The 22,260-nt window shown below is 36.8% G+C and overlaps 1 protein-coding gene across 2 annotated transcripts in view; it reads right to left on the bottom strand.

Annotated features, from left to right (window-relative positions):
* DMD (dystrophin) overlaps positions 1 to 22,260 on the bottom strand; it is a 2,214,577-nt gene that overhangs the window by 1,582,224 nt on the left and 610,093 nt on the right. For both annotated transcript variants that reach the window (XM_027607979.2, XM_027607980.2), the window contains exons 8-9: positions 13,495 to 13,676; positions 12,117 to 12,248 (exon numbers count right to left, since the gene is read on the bottom strand). In XM_027607979.2, the coding sequence (XP_027463780.1) occupies positions 12,117 to 12,248; positions 13,495 to 13,676 (314 nt within the window). The remainder of the gene's footprint in view (positions 1 to 12,116; positions 12,249 to 13,494; positions 13,677 to 22,260) is intronic.

The raw sequence follows: 22,260 nt of genomic DNA, 5'->3' as shown, positions 1-22,260 counted from the left end.
CCTCTGGTTGATGTGGCTGGGACTCTGAAATAGTCAAACATCAAACCTGTACTAGAAGTCACGACACCTGGCTTGAGTCCCAGCTCTGCCAGTTACTCAGTGCTTAACCAAATCCTTTATTCCATTTAAATTTCTTGTACTTTAAAACATGAGTCTAATAAAATCATTCGACAGGTTCATTGTACCGGTCAAATGAGATAATCAAAAGGCTTTTAAAAACTGCAAATGTTAGTAAAAGATGAGAGGTGCCCTCTTTTTTGTTTGTGCCTCTTTTGCAAGAATGCTAAGAGTAGGATTCCCTTTTGTTCTCAAAAAATTTCTAAAGGCATAAGCCAAGTATGCGTAACTTTCCAAGTCCTCATTCTTTTACTCTGTGAGCTATTAGAGAGAAGAAGACACTGTTTGTAGGTCAAGATATTTGTTAAATGAATGTGGACATCTGGGCCCTAAGCTGAGCAAGGAACAAAGATCAATACGGCTTTTAGAGGCAGAAATATAGGTATGTCCTTCATTGGGTTTTTTTTGTTTGTTTGTTTCTTTTTTCTTCTATGCTGTTTTGGCCTAAGGGCGCTTTCGCAATACTTCTGGAGGAAGGAAGAAGCTCATGCACAGCCAACAAGAGAGAAAGGGAACAACTCGACCCTTGGGGCACCTGGGAAAAGCCCGGTGATGCCAGTTTTGTGGTTAGCTTGCAGGTAATGGATGCCTTCCTCAGATTTGCATCCCAGGGTGTTAGACAGCAGAGGGCAGAAAACACCCTCCACCAAAGATGTCCATGTCCTAACCCCTGGAACCTGTGAATATGTTACACTATATGGCATTGAAGAATTAAGGTTGCAGATGGAATTAAGTTGGCTAAGCAGGTGACCTTAAAATAAGTAGACTTTCCCAGATCATCCAGGTGAGCCCAATGTAATTATGAGTTCTTAAAGGCAGAGGAAGACAGAAAAGTCGGTCAGAGTGATGTGATATGACAAAGACTTACCTTGCCCTTGTTATCTTTGAAGATGAAAGAGGATCATGAATCAAGGAATGTGGGCAGCCTCTAAAAGTTGGAAAAAAGAAGGAAACGGAATCTCCCCTACAACCTCCAGAAGGAAGGCAGTCATACTAACACCTGGATTTTAGCCCAGCGAGGCCCATTTTGAAATTCTACACTGTAAGATAGTAAATTCGTGTTGTTGTAAGCCTCTAAATTTGTGGGTATTTGTTACATCAGTAAGACGAAACCACTATACAGACTCATTATCAGTTAGCAGGATGGGTTACACCAAGAGAAATATGCTTTTGTCCATGTAGACATAAACTATTCAGTGTAGGTTTTTTAAGGGCCTCAATGCAGGTAGCCCCTCACTTTCATTCTCTTGAATCCACTCCAATCAGCAAAATCGTCCAAAAACCACACACTCCACTGGACTTGTTCTCATCCGTGTCAATATTAGCTAGAATAAGCATGTAACTTACTGGCCCAAATAGGAGTATTCAGAGTGAATGGAGGTGTTATTAGTAATTCCACTGTGATAACTGCTATGTTATCAGGACTTCCCAGGGACCCTATCTCACTGACAATTCACTGGTTAATTTTCAGTGTTATTTGGACTAATCAGCAGTACTTAAGGCTGTTAAATAATGTCCTCCCCCTGAAACACTTTCTTCTCCCGGCTTCTGGAATAGCACACCCTTCTCCTTTCTCCTCTCCTCTTTCTGTCCATCCTTGTTATCCCTTTTGCTGGTTCCTTCTCATCTTTAAATACTGGGATCTCTTACTTCTCTGTACCTTTTTTCCTAGGTGATCTCGTCCAGGTGAATGGATTTAAGTACTATCCATGTTGTTAATGACTTCCAAATTATCCTGAACTCTGATCTGGGAAACCCAGATTTATGTATGTATATTCAAGTCTGATGAGCATCTCAAGATTAACATATTCAGTGTAATACACCACATCAACAAAAGGAAAAATAAAAATCCCATGATCGGGGCGCCTGGGTGGCTCAGTTGGTTAGGGCAACTGCCTTCAGCTCAGCTCATGATTCTGGAGTCCTGGGATCGAGTCCCACATCGGGCTCCCTGCTCAGCAGGGAGTCTGCTTCTCCCTCTGATCCTCCCCCCTCTCATGCTTTCTCTCTCTCTCTCTCTCATTCTCTCTCTCACAAATAATAAAATCTTTAAAAAAAAATCCCATGATCATCTCAAAAAATGTAGAAAAAAACATGTGACAAAATTCAACATCCCATTCACGATAATAACTCTCAACAAAGTGGGCACCGAGGGAACATACCTCAACATAATAAAGGCCATCTATGACAAGCCCAGAGCTAACATCACACTCGGTGGTGAAAAGCTGACTTGTCAGGAACAAGACAAGGATGCCCACTCTCCCCACTTTTATTCTCTGTAGTACTGGAAGTCCTAGCCAGAGGAATTAGATGAGTAAAAGAAATAAAATAAATTAAAATAGAAAAGAAAAAATAAAACTGTCACTATTTGCAGATGACATGATACTATATACAGAAAATTCTAAAGACTCCACCAAAAAAAATCAAAAAACTGTTAGAACTAATAAATTCCGTAAAGTTGCAGGATATAAAATCATACAGAAATCCATTGTGTTTCTATACACTAATAACTATTAGAAAGAAAAATCACGAAAAGAATCCCATTTACAATCACATCAAAAAGAATAAACTAACAAGGAATAAATTTAACCAAGGAGATGAAAGACCTGTATACTAAAAACTATAAGACATCGATGAAAGAAACTAAAGAGGACACAAATAAATGCAAATGTATTCCATGTTCATGGGCTGGATTAATTAATATTGTTAAAATGTCCATACTACCCAACACAATCTACAGATTCAGTGTAATCTGTATCTCAGTTCCAATGGCATTTTTCACAGACTAGAACACTTCTAAAATTTGTACAGAATCACGAAGAAACCTCAATAGCCAAAGCAATCTTAAGAAAGAAGAATAAAACTATAGGCATGATACTCCCTGATTTCACACTCTATTACAAAGCTATAGTAATCAAAACAGTACGGTACTGACATAAAACAGACACATAAATCAATCGACAGAATAGAGGCCCCAGAAATAAACCCACGTATACATGGACAGTTAATTTAAGACAAAGTAGTTAAGAATATACACTGGGGAAAAGACAGTCTTTTCAATAAATGGTGTTGAGAAAACTGAACAGCCACATGCAAAAGAATGAAACTGGACCACCATTTTGCGCCATACACAAAAGTTAACTCAAAATGGATTAAGGACTTGAAAATAAGACCTGAAGCCATAAAATTCCTAGAAGAAAACAGAGTCAGTAAGCTCCCTGACATTAGTCTTTGTGATGATTTTTTGATTCTGACTCTAAAAGCAAAGTCAATAAAAGCAAAAATAAATAATTGGGACTACATCAAACTGAAAAGATTCTGCACAGTAAAGGAGACCTACCGTATGGGAGAAAATATTTGCACATCATATATCCAATAGGAGATTACTATCCAAGATATATAAAGAACTCCTGCAACTCAATGGCAAAAAACAAAAACAAAAACAAAATCAAATAATAAACAATTAGGTTTAAAAATGGGCAGAAGATCTGAATAGATATCCTGTCAAAGAAGCCATACAGATGGCCAACAGACACATGGAAAGATGCTCAACATCACTAATCATCAGGGAAATGTATATCAAAGCAATGAGCTATCACCTCACACCTGTAAGAATGGCTATTAACTAAAAGACAAGAGATAACAAGTGCTGGTGAGGATGTGGGGAAAAGGGAACCCTCGTGCATTGTTGGTGGGAACGTCAGTTAATGCAGCCACTATGGAAAACAGAATGGAGGTTGCTCAAAATATTAAAAATAAAACTATATGATCAAGTAATCTCACTTCTGGGTATTTACCGGAAGAAAATAAAAACCCTAATTCACAAAGATATATGTACCTCATCACCGTAGCTTTATTTGTAACAGCCAAGATATGGAAACAACTCAAATGTCTATAGATGGATGAATGGATAAAAAAAAATGTAGTATATATAAATACAATGGAATATTATTCAGCTATAAAAAAGAATGAGATCTTGCCATTTGCGACTATATGGATGGACCTAGAGGGTATTATGCTAAGTGAAGTAAGTCAAAGACAAATACTGTATGATCTCACTTATATACGGAATCTTAAAACACACACACACACACACACACACACACACACACACACACACACATTGACAGAGAACACATTGGTGGTTGCCAAAGACAAGGGGTGGGCGTGGGCAAAATGGGTGAAGGGGGTCAAAAGGTACAAATGTCCAGTTGGAGAATAAATAAGTCATAGGGATATAATGTACAGCATGGGGACTATAGTTAATAATACTGTATTGCATATTTGAAAGTTGTTAAGAGAATAAATCTTAAAAGTTCTCATCACAGGAAAAATTCTGTAATTATGTATGGTGACAGATGTTAACTAGACTTATTATAATCATTCTGCAATATATATAAATATTGAATCAAGTCATTGTGTTGTACATGTAAAACTAATACAATGCTGTATGTCAGTTATACCTCAGATTTTAAAAATTAAAAAATAAGTAATGATTAACATGTTCAAAAGTGAGCTCTTAACCTCACTCCCCAAACTGTTCCTCCTATAGATGATCCTATCTCGGTTGGTGGCAACTCCTTTCTTCCAACTGCTTAAGCCAAAACCTTGCACTAATTCTTGGTTCTTTGAATTCTTTCATAACTCATATCCACTATGTCATGTGCAGCATGATCTTGATGCAATGGTGGTCTCCAATTCTGCTCCCAGGTAGGCCATCCCAGAGATCATGAAACAGAAAGGCTCACTGACCAAGCTGTTATGTTCAAATCCCATCATTTATTAAATAATTTTAAAGCATATAGCAAGAAACAAGAAGAAAGAAATGGGGGGCAGGTAATGCAATTAGGATAAGGCCAAACAGTGAGAAGGACCACACTATTTAAATCTCAGCTTGTGCAATGTTCATATATTTTGCTCTGTCCATCTTTCTGGATGGTGGTGCAGTGGACAGAACCAGAGGTGACATCTGAGGGAGGGGTACAATAGACAGAAGGTGCCTAAGGCCACCACATATACTTGCTTTACTAGAGAGATACAGGGACAAGCATACCTGGCCCATAGCTGTAGGTCATTACTTAGTCTGCAAAAGAGCTATGGGAATTATTCGCATTTTTTATGTAGTATACTTGGGAGACCATAATGAGACCATACCAAGTATTATCAGTAGGTACGCAATTTAGGAATGATGTAGGTGACATGATCGATCATACCTTATGATTTGGTCTCTTCATTTCTTTCTATTCACTAGGTACACTTGTGTATTCCATTATTTATTCTCTATTTTTACCATGTGTAATAGGTTAAGTTACTATCTATAATTAATACACATTGTTACCTATGTCTTCCTTATCAAAGCTGATTTTTTTAAATTTATTATTTTTGGCTTTTTATGTTTTTATTTTAATTCTAGTTACTTAAAATAAAGCGCTATATTAGTTTCAGGTACACAATGTAGTGATTCAACAATTTCATTCATCACCCGGGTACTCAACTCATCACTTAAATTTAACACATGGGTTTCATAAACTACTAGTTTACTTATGATTAAAGCTTAATGCCTCTTAGAAATTTTATCTATCCCCTTTAGTTCTTTTAATAACACAAATATTGTCTAAGAATACAGCAAAATGTGTTCTACGTTGCATAGCAAATCCTGTAGGTTGTCCAAAACATTATCCAGAATTCAACTACAATGTATCATGCTCATTGATAGAACCATCATAAAAAAAAAAAAAAGTGTGGAGTTTCCTCAAAAATTTTTTAAAAAAATAGAACTACCATATGACCCAGCAATCCCACTTCTGGGTATATATCTGAAGAAAATGAAAACAGTATCTCAAAGACATATCTGCACTCCTATGTTCATTGCACCAGTACTCACAAGAGCCAAGATATGGAAACCATCTAAACGTCCATCAACAGATGAATGGAAAAAGGTGTATCTATACACAGTGGAATATTATTCAGCCTTAAAAAGGAATAAAATCCTGTCATCTGTGGGGTGCCTAGGTGGCTCAGTCCATTAAAGGTCCAACTCTTGATTTTGGCTCAGGTGATGATCTCAGGGTCGGGAGATCGAGCTCCACGCTCAGAAGGAGTCTGCTTGAGATTCTCTCTCTCCGTCTCCCTCTGCCCCTCCGCCCAATTTCTCACACTCTCTCTCTCTAAAATAAATAACTAATTATTTTTTAAAAAATTCTGCCACCTGTGACAACAATGGATGAACCTGAAGGACATTATGTTATGTGAAATAAGTCAGATACAGAAAGACAAATATTGCATAATTTCATTATAGATAAAATCTAAGAAACAAAAATAAAAACAAAGTAATGCCAAACTCATAGAAACAAGAGAATGGTAGTGTCCCCAGGGGTTAGAGAGAAAAAGTCATGGGGAGTTATTGCCTAATGGAAAATGAGTTTCCATTTTGCCAGATGAAAAGAGTTCTGGAGACAGATGGTGGTGGTGATGGATGTACCATTTTATGAATGTACTTAAAACCACAGAACTGTACACTTAAAAACAGTGTAGGTAGTAAAGTTTATGTTAAAAAATTTTTTTAATGGAGGGAAAAAGAAAAAGAATCCAGATTCAACTCTCTCTCATATGCTGAGTGGATTATTGCAATAGCAATCTAACTCGTTTCCTTGGTTCTGCCCTTGCTCCCTTTAGTCTATTTTCCACATAGCAGCCATGTTGAAATAATACACGTTTATGTCACTCCTCCAATAGCCTTCCATCTCATTGGTAATAAAAACCAAAGTCCTCACCATTACTTACCAGGTTTTTTTCTTTTTTTTTTATTAAAGATTTTTATTTATTTATTGAGAGAGAGAATGGTAGAGAGAGAGCATGAGATGGAGGAAGGTCAGAGGGAGAAGCAGACTCCCTGCTGAGCAGGGAGCCCGATGCGGGACTCGATCCCGGGACCCCAGAATCATGACCTGAGCCGAAGGCAGTCGCTTAACCAACTGAGCCACCCAGGGACCCACCATTACTTACCAGGTCTTATGTGATCTGGTCTACTGTTACAGCTCAGGCTCCATCTCCCAGCACGGTGCCCTCCCTCCCACCTTTCCTCAAGTAGCCCAAGTATCCCCACAGCTCAGGGTTTTTGTACCATCTGTGCTTCCTCCTCAGAGGTTGGTCTTCTCCCAGAGACCCACACCTCTTTTCAGTCTTTACTCAAAATTTACTTTTTCTGACTACCCCAAATGTCACATACTGCATATTCTACTTTCCTCTTTTGTTTTTTTCTTTTTACCACTATCGTAATTACTACTGAATTTTGCTTTACTTTATACACATTACTAGCATATTATCTGAAATATTCTTTCACTTATTCATAATGTTTATCTTAGTCATATTTTGACTCTCCCATAAGCCTATGCTCTCCATTAGGGCACAAATTATTTTGTAAGTTTGTTTACTGATGCACCAATTGGGGGAACCAATTATTATATGATATTGACTGCAATATCATATAATAATACCTGGCACATAGTAGGTGATTAAAAACTAAATATTAAATGATTACAGGGGCACCTGGGTGGCTCAGTCAGTTAAGCGTCTGCCTTTGCCTCAGGTCATGATCTTGAGGTCCTGGGATTGAACCCCACATTGGGCTCCCTGCTCAGCGGGGAGTCTGCTTCTCCCTCTCCCTCTGCTCCTCCCCTCTGTTCCTGCTCTCTCTCTCTCTCTCTCTCTCAAATAAATAAATAAATGATTACATAAATGAATACTACTTCATGGGTGAGTAATCCCGTGTGTGTGTATAGAGAGAGAGAGAGAATTCAGTGTTAGTATAAAGAACATTAACTTGGGGTTAGATAAATCCGAACATGAATCCAGGCTCTGCCACTTATTGGTTAGGCTTTGAAATTTTGATTAAACTACCCAATGTGAAAGGAGACCAAAGTCACTCTAGGCTGAGAGAATCAAAAAAAGCTAAGATAGGAAACTGTTTGGCACTTATGGAAGACAGCAAGTGATTTAATTTGGTTGGAGTAAAGAAAACATGAAATAGACTACTGTGAAATAAACATGAAAATATAAGTAGATAATAGATCATGGAGCTTCTTGATGAAATTTAAGAGAGTGGACCTGTTATAAAGGCAAAAGGAAGTGAAGAAAGTTTTGTGAATGATATTGTTAAAGTTGTTAATATGGAAATTTAATCTGATTTAGAGGGGACTAAGATAGAGATAGTGATATTGATTGCAAAGGTGTATCTGTAATCCAGAAGACATGTATTGAGGGCCTAAATCAGAGGACATAACATCAGGGACATAGCTTAATGAAGTAATTTTGTAAAGAAGGAATTGACTTTGCACGTCTCATTAATGAATAGCAGATCAATAAAGGGACCAAAGAGTACAATGTCACATATTTAAGTATCAATGACTGCTGAGTAATATTCTCACTTACATAACAAAAAGGGACAAGAAATGGCTTTGTGAGCAATGAAACAAAGTTCCCCTCAGGACAATACCAGGTTTAAGAAATCAGTGGACATCTAGGTATAGATACATGCCAAAGAGTTGAAAATGAGTTGGAAATGTGGCTGTAACTTAAAAGATATTGAAAGTGGGTAAAAACACAGATCACAACGGTCATCCGAATACAGCTTGAAGCCAGGAAGCTAAATCATATTGATAACAGGGAGACTATAATACATGGCTCAAGGGATCTTTCATGAAGCTCTTATGCAAAGGGAGTTAGAAGAGAAGAAAGCCAGATAGTGAAAGAGATACAGAACAGAGATGGAGAAGAAGCTGATGAGTCTAGAAGCTAGGAGAAAAGTTATTTCAATTACGATGGAAAGCCTGAAAGCTGAAAAGATGACATTTGATTTGGTGATGAAGTATAATTATTTGTGGACTAAATAAATGAATAAATAAAGCATAGACTATTCTACAGAAGGTGATAAATGAAAGAAAGAGTCACATAACAGTATATTAAGAAGATAAAGTGGATTGATGTGTTTCAGAAGAGATGACATACACTAGAGGAGTTTTAAGCAGGGTTAGGCTCTAGGAAAGAAAGAGAAACCCAAAGTGAAAAAGATACTGGGTATTTTTGATATAAAATTAGGAGTAGAATGAGAGGCATGATCAAAGTCATAAAAATAGGAATTAAGTAAAATCATAAAAAAATGTCCTCCATCCAAGGATGGATGGCAATAAAGTGATATACAATGAGGGAAAGCTAGAGGTTCACACCAGATAGTATTTCTTCTTGGCAAATTATGAGAAAAACTCATTTATAAGCAGGGATCTGAGGTAGGTCGACTGCTTCACCCCAATAGATTTTCAAACTGCAAAGAGTATAAATCGGATTTTTCAAGTTTAGGACAGATGGGGATAACTGATGATTCTAATATATTGGGAAATTTTTTTAAAAAAATATTTTATTTATTTATTTATTTGACAGAGAGAGAGAGCACAAACAGGGAGAGTGGCAGGCAGAGGGAGAAGGAGAAGCAGTCTCCCCACAGAGCAAGGGAAGCCCGATGTGGGGCTCGATCCCAGGACCCTGGCATCATGACCTGAGCCGAAGGCAATCACCCAGGACACCGGGATCACGACCCAAACCGAAGGCAGTTGCTTAACCAACTGAGCCACCCAGGCACCCCAATATATTGGGAACTTTTAAGGTAATTCACAAAATTTCTGCTTTCCATAGCGGACAGTCACGCACGTAGTTTGCTTTCCTATTATGGAAAACTTCACCCCCTTTGCAGATCACCAAGTAAACCACTTGAATGAAACTCTCTAATGGAGTCCTGTCTGGCCTGTCTTGAGTTCATTTGAAGTGGATCAGATACAACCCGTAGGGGGCAGTATAGGCTCAGCCCCTCAGAAACGCGTCAGAAAAAATTTTTCTTAGTATATCGTTAAGACATAAACTTATCAAACTAACTACATGTAACATCATCTTCTGATGTGCTTCCTTTAGAAACAGGTAGAATATATCATTCCTTATCAATTGTAATTCATGCTTCTTCTTTTCTAAAGGACACAATTAGGTTTATTTCAGTGGCTTATGCTAAATAAAACAGGTAAGTGAATTTGTTGAATATTTTTATTGTATGACACATTATATATTTTGTAGTATTTATACAAAGGTAGAATGAACAAATAGAGTCTAGCAAAATTAAGTCCACTTATAATTACTTCATTAAGGAGTCATAACGGAGCAATGCCTTAATGGGGTTGGTAATGAGGTAAAAATGTGCCACCAGAAGAGGCATTAGAGAAAAACTTCTGGAAAAGGGAGCTCAATAAAGTGATAATGAGGGGGGAAAAGAACTCATCTCCTTGTCTTGGCTCATGCTCCTTTACTTTAGGATGCACCCCTATTCTTTAAGACTCGGAGGTTTCAACGGGAGGATGGTGATGAAAAAGAGTCCAGGGAGTCAGGGAGTCAGGAGGGTGCGAGGGAGGAGGAAGAAGAGAAAGAGAAGGGCAGAAAGAGGAAGCTTCAAATGTGGATAAAAATAGCATCTCCCACCTCTCCGAAGCTGTTATAAGGACTTCCTTAGTTCATATAATGTGCACACCTGGCATAGAGAAACACTCAGTAATGAGTGGCCCAACTATTTCTATTTACTGATAATGAGAAAACTGATTAAGTTTCTTGTTCAAGATTATACAACTAACCTTTGTAAAAACATGGATGGGAATTTAAGTGAAGATGAGGCTGAGTCACACAAATGTTCTCACCGAGTCTCCTTTGTTCAGCTTTGCCAGAAAACTAGCCAAGGATAGAGGGCATAACTATGCCCTGAAATATGCTTCCCTGGGAGAATCGGTGCATGCTAAGAATTTTCAGCCTTATGCAAAAATTAACTGTGCAAAATAATCACTAATTAAATACAAACACTATTTTAAAAAATCAGTGAGCCTCTAAACATGTACACTTTTTTCACCATATAGGATCAGGTCTATAATTTCTAAATTCCCATTCATAATGTAGTGCTGACAAAAGTCACTTCCTTAAGAACTTTTCAAATTGCTCCACTAAACAAAATAGTTTTCTTCTAAAAAGAAATTCTAGCAAATCTCACAAGTCAAGCACATTTCATTTCCATGCTCTAATATAAACCAGGCTGTAATTTCTTGTATTTTTAGGTTTCCTACAATACCGCAATAATGGAAAATTCCACTGAGAAGACTCTTTATGCAGAAAGTACGAAATGGTGCATGGAATCTGACTGGTGTGGGAGTGACAGACTTTCTTGTAAAAATAGTCCGGAGCATGTTATATACATGTTTAAATTAGCCAAATTATTAAAATGTATCATATGAAAAAGCTTACAGTTATATTTTCCTTTCATTTTTGGGGGGGAGGGGCAGAGGGAGAGGGCGAGAGAGAATCTTAAGCAGGCTCCATGCCCAGCGCAGAGCCAGACGTGGGGCTCAGTCTCACAACTCTGAGATCATTACCTGAGCTGACATCAAGAGTCAGACCCTTAACCGACTGAGCCACCCAGGTGGCCCTGTAGTTATATTTTTCTTAAATAGAGTATAAATATATTTTTATAGAATGAAAATATAATAAGAACATCTATATAGAGTGTATGTTTCCTTTAGGTATCAGGTATCTAGAAAAATCTCGCCAAGTAGTGTGACCAGTGAATTTCATCCATTTTCCCATCCTTTTAAAAAAATTACATATATAAACCTTTAATGATGTTTTTGTATAACTGTTGGTAGCCTTTATAAAAGAGACACTTACAGGTAAATTAAATAATGAAAGCACACACCACTATTCTAAGAATCCCCATTCATGAAGAATCAACCCATATTAAAACCTAGGGAAATCACAATAACGAAACAGCATCATGTGAGAACATCTAATACAACTGGGAATAATGAAACTGCTCCTGATGAAGGAGAAAAAAGGCACTGCAAAATTCAAACGAAAGCCATGTCAGGTTATCCTCGAGGAGGAAGTTCTTTGGTTCGTAGAATAGAGAGTAAATGTTGACAGACCTGTGAAGGAAGTGGGCTCCGTGTGGGGTCAGAGGTGGCGACATAAGCAGCCTGTGTGTAGGCATAGCTCTTGAACCGAGGCTTGGGAGAGGAAGGAGTTCGTTCATAGCCCTGTGCTAGACTGACTGTGATCTGCAGAGTAGGGTTACGGGGAAGGGGACAGAGGGGGAGGAGGAGACATCATAAGTAACCCTGGAAGGACTGCTTTCCCACACACTAGAAAAACAAACGTTAAATGGAAACAGTGAGATGAAAAGTTTCATTTGAAATGCACATAGTGCCATTGCAAACTGGCGCGCTTGCACAATTCTGGTGCTCTATGTCATGGTGGAGGGCGGGTACTCAGGGAAGGGATGAGGGAGGGACTTAACTATAAGGATTCCATACTGACACAGCTCCAGCACTCATGTGGGATGGTGCTCTTCAATCTGGCAAAAACAGGCATCCAAAAGCAATTTTCTCTGAACCCAAAGTAAACAAAACCAGAATTCATCAGTTCAAGTTCCTTGAAAGGACTGGAGCTTTCATAAGCTAAATACAGAACTAGTGCTTTAGGAGAGTGAGAAAATTAGGCCTAAGATTAGCCGTCCACACCTTGAGAAGGAATTATGCTAAAAGGTTTTTTTGTTTGTTTGTTTGTTTGTTTTAGGCTTTTTCATCATTGTTTTTGTCAAAGAAAGTAAAAGAAAACACCCCGAACAGCCACTCCACTCGTGGGAGCAAGAACAAGCCATGTAATAAAAGAATCCCACTAAATCCTGGACAATTGTAAAAATCTTTATCTTATGTATTCTCCCTTTAACTTTCATTTAAAGTATCATAAACTACGTTTATCAAAAACGTTATCTTGAATAATCAAAATTTGTTAATACCTCAGTAGGTTGTCACTAAAGATAAGAAAGTATTATTAAACAGAGTACTTGCCTTTGCTCTTGCCCTCTTTGCTCTTTACTCTCGTTGACAGAAAGTTTTATACATATATGAGTCTATTTTTTATTTTAATTCATTTTACACAATGGAAATGCAATATATTGCTTTCCATATTTTATAACATAGTGCATATCAACAGCAGAGTATTTTAATAATGTGCTTTGAAAACAATATTATGGTCCATTATATCAGTTAAAATTCAGAAGGCTTACAGAGTTTCTCTTTCTATAGGTAGATATATAGATATAGATATAGATAGAGATATACGCACACACACACATACACACACATTATGCTATGTAGACATATATTTGTGTATACACACATCATGCTACATAGACATATTTATCATGTATTTATCAGAGATATATATGTATATGTATGATGACTAAAAATGCATATACGACAGAAAATATCATTGATATTAGGTACTCTTTTGATACTTTACCTGTTGAGAATAATGCATTTGATGATGTAATTGAAAATGTTCTTCTCTTGTAACTTTTGATGGCCTTGGCAACATTTCCACTTCCTGGATGGCTTCAATGCTCACTTGTTGAGGCAAAACTTGGAAGAGTGATGTGATATACATTAAGATGGACTTCTTATCTGGATAAGTGGTGGCAACATCTGTAAGCACATTAACACCCCACATCAAATTTTGGTTTCTATATTTGAGTCTCTGAAAGGCGAATGAACGAATAAATGTTACAGGAAGAAGACACATTAATGAGCACTCGATTGCCCATGAATGCCCTCCAGAGACTAATTAGAACATGATAATCAGGCCAAAAATGGCTTTCCAATTTGGCAGACCAATGAGAGGAGCACTAAAGTTAATTTCTTTCTTCCTTGTTCACATAAAAACTTCATTCCATAGTACTTTTTCCTAAGTCAAATTGCCAAACTGGCCCATCTAAGAGAGTGGTTTTCATTAGATAAGAAACACAAATAAAAGATTATATCTTCCTTTCCATGGAAAGCTATATTAACGTGTAAATTAAAATAGTGCACTGGTAATTAAACAATTACACAAAAGAGCTTAATGCCTTGGCTTCCAATAAGGGAAGCTTGCATCAGCTAATCAAATTTTTGCTGGTGATTAAGTATGTAAAGAGCAAAATATGTCTCTGTGTTGAAATGAACCATGTATTTCCACAATGACAATAAAACAACAATATACCATATGTATATGATTTGTAATACTCCTTAAGTATATTAAAAAACATTTGTTTACATTTTTGGTACATCTGTTAAAGTCAGATGTTACCTTCCTTCTCAGACTCTAGAGATAAATTTAAAAGTCCTTCGCATAAAGTTGATCTGACATTATGTCCTTTGCCACATCCAGGGAATGAAAGAAACCCAGCATTTAAAGTCAATAATAATGCGTAACAACACACATAGTGAGCGGCAGCTCCTTCCAAAGGTTATTTTGCTACTTGGCATTACAATTTACCCACTGCGTTCATTCCAGGGAACCAAGATATAAAAATAATCCTTTATGTGAAGTGTATCATTAATCCCAGAAGTGTTAAAACATAAATCCTGGCAGGAGGCCAAGACAACTATGCAGCAATGTGCCAGGCATTTTTCTTGCTATAAATTTATCTTAGCTTAGCTAGCATTAAAAGATCTTTTTTATGTTAAATATGTGTATTCTGGTCAGGTGTTCTGATCATGAGTAAAAAAGCCTAGAGTCAAATCTCAAGCCCACTAACATAAAAGGAGGTTGAATAGGTAACTTAGTCAATGCCTTTACAAATAGCAGGAATGTAATTGATTAGAACAACTATTTTTAAAAAGATTTATTTATTTGAGAGAGAGAGAGAGAGCGTGCGCGAGTGGGGGGAGGGGTAGGAGAGAATCTCAATCAGACCTCCCTCTGAGCACAGAGCAGGGCTCCATCTCTTGACCCATAAGATCATGACTTAAGCAGAAACCAAGAGTCATATGCTTAGCCAACTGAGCCATCCAGATGCCCCTAGAACAACTATTTTTTAATATATATTTGAAATATTTTATTTATTTATTAGAGAGAGAGAGAATGAGCAGGGGCAGGGGGTGCGGAACAGAGGGAGAGGGAGAAGCAGACTCCTCATGGAGCAGGGAGCCCGACAAGGGGCTTGATTCCAAGACCCTGGGATCATGACCTGAGCCAAAGGCAGACAGACGCTTAAACTACTGAGCCACCAGGCGCCCTGTATTTTTTTTTTTTTAATATTTTTAAAAAGAGCTACAGAGGAGGAAAAAGTTAATATTCTTTGGTCTGCTTCTATCCATAGTATAATAGAGTACTTCTCAATTTTTAATGTGCATATGAATCACCTGGGGACCTTTTTCAACTCAGACTCAAATTCAGTAGGTCAGGCGTAGAACCTGAAGTTCTGCATTTCTGACAAGCTGGCCGGTGATGCTGACACTGCTGACTTGAAGACCACACTCTGAGTAACAGGGTTGAAAAATATTACACAGGAAGCAGACTGCTCTATCATCTGCCACTTCATTGTTTGGCTTTTTCCCCCCAAAAGATACTTAACTGGACACTTAAGTGCATAAGGCTGAGAGGTACAAAGTGATACAATACGTATTCTCTGCTCCTTTATTATAATTATTACCCAACAAACGGTGAAGGTTAAGTTTTCACAAGTATTTTCTTAGGAAGAACTAAAGAATACTTTGTACATGAGTACCGCCTTTCTAAAAAAAAAAAAATCTTACTAACTTAGCTTTGAAATTGTGAAGACTAAAATATCCCTTTCATTTGATAACTGTTTTTCAAGTGTTCTTTGTATGTGGATACTACACTTCTTCACCACATTTTGAACCTCTAAAATGTTTTCTTCTTTCTCACTAGGAAGTAGTCAGTTGTACATGTAATGAGCATAATTTAGAATTCTGTTTATTTTTAGTATTAAGTAAAACTATGCTGTGAGAAAGGCACTGAATTAAAAAAAGGTTGATCCATGACCATTTACTGCTATATTATACATAAACACATGCATGGATATGTTTAGCCTCAAATATATGTCATGATAAAAATAAAGGTAAAAATAAATTAAGAATTATTTCTATTACCCCAAGCAAATATCAAAAATTATAGTACATTTTATCTACATAAAACATCTTTTGGATGGCAGCAAATATTCGTAATTATCAATCATCACAAAAATATACACTATTTGACCAAATTATTGACATTTTTACCCCAATCTATTTGCTTCCCATCTCTGAGGTTGTGTGGATTCAGCTGTACCAGCAGGTGGAATCCAATATTTCTTTTCTTAAAGAAAGGAACTTAGATATTCTAAAATATGTTAATTCACTTCAACATATATGTGCTAAAGAGCTATTTTATTTACAATATTTTAGCAAAGTATCCACGAGATTAACAAGATAGAGAATTCATGGATTCTTCACAATTTGGAATAATAAAATAAATAGATAATAGGAAAAGTACAAAATAACTGCATTGCTGAACAGAATTTAAAATGTGTTCCTCTAACTGGCACAATCAGTGCTTAAGTAGATTCAGAGAAAGGAAAAAATTATATATTACCAGGGGGCCAGAAAAGTCTTTATAAATAGGAAACCTAATAAGTAGGTATAGGATTTCTTAGCTAGAAATGGGGGAAGGAGGAAAGGTATTCTAGGCAGTAGAAAAGCATGAACAAAAGTGCAGCACTAAGATATTAGAAACATCCCAGGAATAGTGCCTTTATGTGTCTTAGCCACAGACAGGAGAGTAGTGACTAACAAGATACAATGGGTACCGTCTCTGTGAAACACTGAGAGATCATCAGGAACAAACCAGAAATTTTGACCTTGGTTCAGTAGTTTGGACAGTGACTACTTTTGAGCAAGAGTGTGACGGCACTGAATTTTTTGTAAAGTAAAACTGTTAAGTACAGAATGGGATGAAAGAGAAAAACAACTGGAGGGAAGTAGGAAGCTAGGACCCGATCCAGATAGGAGGTGTTAGAGAAATAAACTAGGCTTTGTAACGAAAACAAAAAGATGGATGATAGAAATTCTAAGATAGGTCCAAAATGACCTCATTCTATTTCCAATCATTTACTTCACAGTCTTTGAAAAGAACTATATGTAACATTCTATCTAAGCCCTTGAGGGTGCAAAGATGAATAAGCCTTGAGTAAAATGGAGGAGGACAGACGGAGGGAAATGCTTGTTTTGTAATCACAGTAACAAGTAGCCACCAACACAAGTTTCAGACTCATTTAATCGATTAACAATTACCTGCCTATATGGTCTTGATCATGATTCCTCAAGCCAGCCATTGTCAACCCTTCCCTTCTGAAAGTTGGCTAATCAGAAATGGACTCACCCCAATGAACAAAATTCTAAATGCAAACCAGTGAACAGTGGTAGCACCTGATTAACCAACCATGCTTCTAAAGCTCACATCAACCTATTCACGTCGAATGCTCACAGATCTCTTGATCTCCCAGTTTTCCCCAAAACCTAAGAATACTCTGTTTTGAGAGACTGTGGTTAACCAGCATAGTTCCCTCTTATTTAAGTAAACGATACACTCAGCTTTGTGTTCAACAGATAAAATTCACTTATAAATTTAAAATTAATGGGTTTTTTTTTTAAAGGAGAACATAATGGAAAGAAAGAATGAACAATTCTGAATCTGGATTTGGATTTTAAAAATCTGTGCCTAAATGTTTATATCTATAAAAAGACATCCTTAACATCATTTACTTCTGTTTCCTCATCTGCGAGATAAAACCAGAGTCCCAATCTCACCGTGGTGTTGTGAAGGTCAAATGTATAATGTTTAGAAACGACTGTAAACTTAATTAGACTCAGATACTGTTCCTATATTGCAATTGTCGTTTTTTGTGTTATTAATATAAAAACAGATGTAGTTGTAGGAGACCATTAGTACTACTAACGGGAAGCCACAGGAAGCTGGTAGGAAGGAAAGACCACTCATCACTTATTAAATAGTCACAAAGCAATTATAATGTGCCATAGAATATGCTTAGCCTATGTTATATTATAAGTATTCAGTGGATGAGCCCGCAACAAATAATTATGGACTGTACAAGGTACGAGAATTCAAAAGAAGTGTCATGACTTGGGGATGATCCTCACTTAGGATCAATAACCGCAGCTAGGCCAATGTCTGGACACTTTGTGAACACCTAAATATTGGTTGAGAAACTGAGTATAGTAGTTAAAGCCATGGAAATTAATGAGAATTGTGTAAGACAGCAACTGACTTAAAACATAATGTTATAGATAATGAGTACTATAGCATTTGAGGAGGGTGAGAATGATGGGATGTGATTTACATTTTTTTATTACAAGACATTAAAATGTACGAAGTAAAAGAAGTGGCTGTACTCCCAAAATAAGAACTTACAATTTTATGAAAGTAATCTTTGTACTAAAACCCTACTGTATAATGGGTTCGTTGCTGCAAAAACTTAAATTAATAATTTCTAATCGAATCTTCAAAGACATTTCAGAATGAAAATGTTGCAAACTTATAAATACGGCTAGAATGTTTTATTTTATGAACAACAGCACTGATTCTGATGAGTGTTTCTATACTAATCAGAATTTTGATACTGAGGGATATAATGAATGAATAAATCATTCACTGAAATTCCATTATTTTTCAAATGAGGAAATTGAAACCCACAGTAGTTTGATGGCGATTTCAAAAGTTGTCAGAATTAAAGTTAGAGGCCAGTCAGGGCATCACACTTATCAGTACCTTACCTTCATTCTTGCAGAAAATATTATCTTAGCGCATTTAAAAACCAAGTATCAGGGCACCTGGGTGGCTCAGTCAGTTAGGCGTCTGCCTTCAGCTCAGGTCATGATCCCAGCGTCCGGGGATCGAACCCCGCATTAGACTCCCAGCTCAGCATGGAGTCTGCTCCTCTCTCTCCCTCTGCCTCTCCCCCTGCTGGTGCTCTCTCTCTTGCTCACTCTCTCTCTTCAATGAATAAATAAAAATAAAATCTCTAAAAAATAATAAAAATAAAAAAATAAAAACCAAGTATCTCAAAGCCATCTAAAGAATGACCCTGTGATCCATGTGGTTCCATTACCAAATATTAACAATATTCTCCATAATAGTAGTGATTTCTATTTTTTTTTTTGAGAGAGAGAGAGAGAGAGAGAGAGAGCATGAGTAGGAGGGGAGGGGCAGAGGGAGAGGGAGAGAGAGAATCTTAAGCAGGTTCCATGCCCAACATGGAGCCTGACTCGGGGCTCAATCTCACAACCCTGAGATCATGACCTGAGCTGAAATCAATAGTCAAACATTTAACCAGCTGAGCCACCCAGGCATCCCTGATTTCTATTTCTAATAAAAGAGGAATGACAAGAGTAAATATACATAAAAATACAACTTTGGTAGTAATCAAATTCAAATTAAATAAAGATGTGGGTTTTAAAGTATATTCCTTTGCCTGTCACATTATCAAAGAATGAGAGAAGAATAACAACCAAAGTTGTAGAGGCTTCGGTGATTTGGCCAAACTCCCACTTTGCTGGAAGAGTATCATTTGGTTCCAAATGTTATGAAAAATATTTTGGCAATGTCTACTAACACCTTAAAAACAATCATATTCAATGACCCAGTAATTTTCCTTCTAGGAATCCACCACAAAGAAATAACCAGAAATTTAAATGATGATTTATATAAACCTGATGTAAAATTTAAGTACTATTGACAATATAAAAAAAAAAGTTATCATACAAAAAAGAAAAAAAATCAAACCATTCCAAGTGGCTTAATAGTTAGAGAAGTAGAAATGATCAAATATGTCATTGTCAATGAGTAGTACAAAGCCATTCAAAACATTGCTTTTGAAGAATTTTTTTAAAAGATTTTATTTATTTATTTGACACAGAGAGAGAGCACAAACAGGGGGAGCAGGAGAAGAAGCAGGCTCCCAGCTGAGCAGGGAGGCTGATGCGATGCGGGGCTGGATCCCAGGACTCTGGGATCATGACCTGGGCCAAAGGCAGATGCTTAACTGACTGAGCCACCCAGGTGCCCACTTTTGAAGAATTTTTGATAAAATATGAAAAGAAATTCTTTATAACATCAAAAGAATAGAATGTATAAATTATGAAGTACATAATAACTTTACAGAAAAGACTAGGCAAACATACTTCAAGACATTAGTGAAATGGGTATATTGGTGGGACTGAAAATAGTTTTCCTTTTCTCTTTTGTTCTATCTGTATTTTCCGCACTCTCCACTCAGCACCCACGAATCTTATAGTTAGATAATATAGTCTATATTATAATAAAAGTATCTGTAAAGATCAAAAAGAAACAATAAAAACAGAGCTGCACAAAGTTTTCATGCAGCATGCCCTCACCCTAAAAAAGCCAACGCGAATGAGTTGGTCGGGAAACTGGTGCCTTCAACAAAACTGTTCTTATCTTGGGCAATCAACATCCAGAAAGTCTGATTAGCCAGCTATCAGACAGAACCTTGAAACACCTCTGGGTAATCTCAACAAGAGGTTCCACTGCCTTAAACCTCAGGTCAGTTTTTTTGCCAGGAGAAAGGCAGAAATTGAAAGAGCGGATTAAAATGCATATCCTCACACAATTCACAGCGCTCACCATAGCACATACCCTCCCCAGTGAGCGCTGTGAATCGTGTGAGACGGTGGAATCGCAGACCTGTACTTCTGAAACAAATAATACATTATATGTTTTAAAAAAAAAAAAGATAGCAGAAAGGGAAAAATGAAGGGAGGGAAATCGGAGGGAGAGATGAACCATGAGAGACTATGGACTCTGAGAAACAAACTGAGGGTTCTAGAGGGGAGGGGGGTGGGGGGGTGGGTTAGCCTGGTGATGGGTATTAAAGAGGGTGCATACTGAATATACGCGAACAATGAAGCATGGAACACTACATCAAAAACTAATGATGTAATGTATGGTGATTAACATAACATAATAAAATAAAAAGGAAAAAGAAAAGAAAAAAAGTAAAAAATAAATAAATAAAATGCATGTCCTGTGTAATCAGAAAGAAGTAGGATTTCAAAGATAAACAGATGCATAAATGTACACTCACAAAGTTTGGTCAGCCTTTCATGAGTTTTGTAAAAGAAAAAAAAATCAAAAAGGATGTCATTTAGAAACCCTGATCAGAATAAATGTAGATCATGTCCCACAGAATTTGTATTAGGAACAACAGAATACAAATAAATTCACTGTAAGAGAAAGGGAAGAGGTAAACTGGAAAGAAGAAACATGTGACCACTAACTAGACATGGTCAGATAGCTCTGAATGTGAAAGTGTGAACACACACAGATAGAGACACAATCAAAAATATGAGTCTGCTAAAATAACCAAATACACAGATATGAAATTCCAAAGAACTTATTACTGGAAGGAAGTGTGTTATCATCTGAGGTTTACAAATGAAGATATTACAATGTCATCTGATCTCTAAGCACCAGAGTTTTTAAATTAAAAGGCACTATCATATCAGTGAACTAATTCACTGAAGTGTTAGATTATTTTAAATTTTAATAGTTTTCATCCAGTCCTACATTCTACATATATGCACCTTCCATTTGCAAGTCACTGTATACAATGAATATATAGCATTCTAATAAGAAAATAACTTGCATAGGTCCCTTCAAGTTAAATTCTTTAATTCTCTATAAAACCTGTTCTGCCTTCACTAAATTAAGTAATCCTTAACTAAGCCATTCCATAATTTCAGCATTCACTCACTGATCCAAGTTCCTTTTATCATCTAATAACAATGCTTCTCATTAAAAGACTATAATATATACTAATGAAAATAATTTGTATTGATGAAGATGATTCAGTTTCATAATAAAATTAATGATAAAAAGCAGTGGCTTTCATTTATCCATGAGAAATACTAAATAATTTTATCTTTTAAACACCCAATTATTCCTTTTGATATGCTCATGGTGTAGCTAGCAGAAAACTATCACTATCATCTTGGTACAAGTAGAAAACAGTGCTCAAAATGCATGCTCACCTAGAGCCCAAGAGGGAAACAACAACAACAACAACAAACAAACACAGAAGATGAGGTGCTCACAGGAAACTTTAGATGCACTGAAAACTAGTTCAGCTTCCTGCCGTTAACTAAACAATGCTAAATATACCTATGCAAATAAAAATCACATATTCAATCTAATAAATCATGGTAGCTGGAG

This window comes from Zalophus californianus, chromosome X, assembly GCF_009762305.2.
Source record: "Zalophus californianus isolate mZalCal1 chromosome X, mZalCal1.pri.v2, whole genome shotgun sequence".
In the NCBI taxonomy this organism is placed as follows: Eukaryota; Metazoa; Chordata; class Mammalia; order Carnivora; family Otariidae; genus Zalophus; species Zalophus californianus.
The sequence above is the reverse complement of the archived record's forward strand: the minus strand, read 5'-3'. Positions and strand labels throughout refer to the sequence as shown.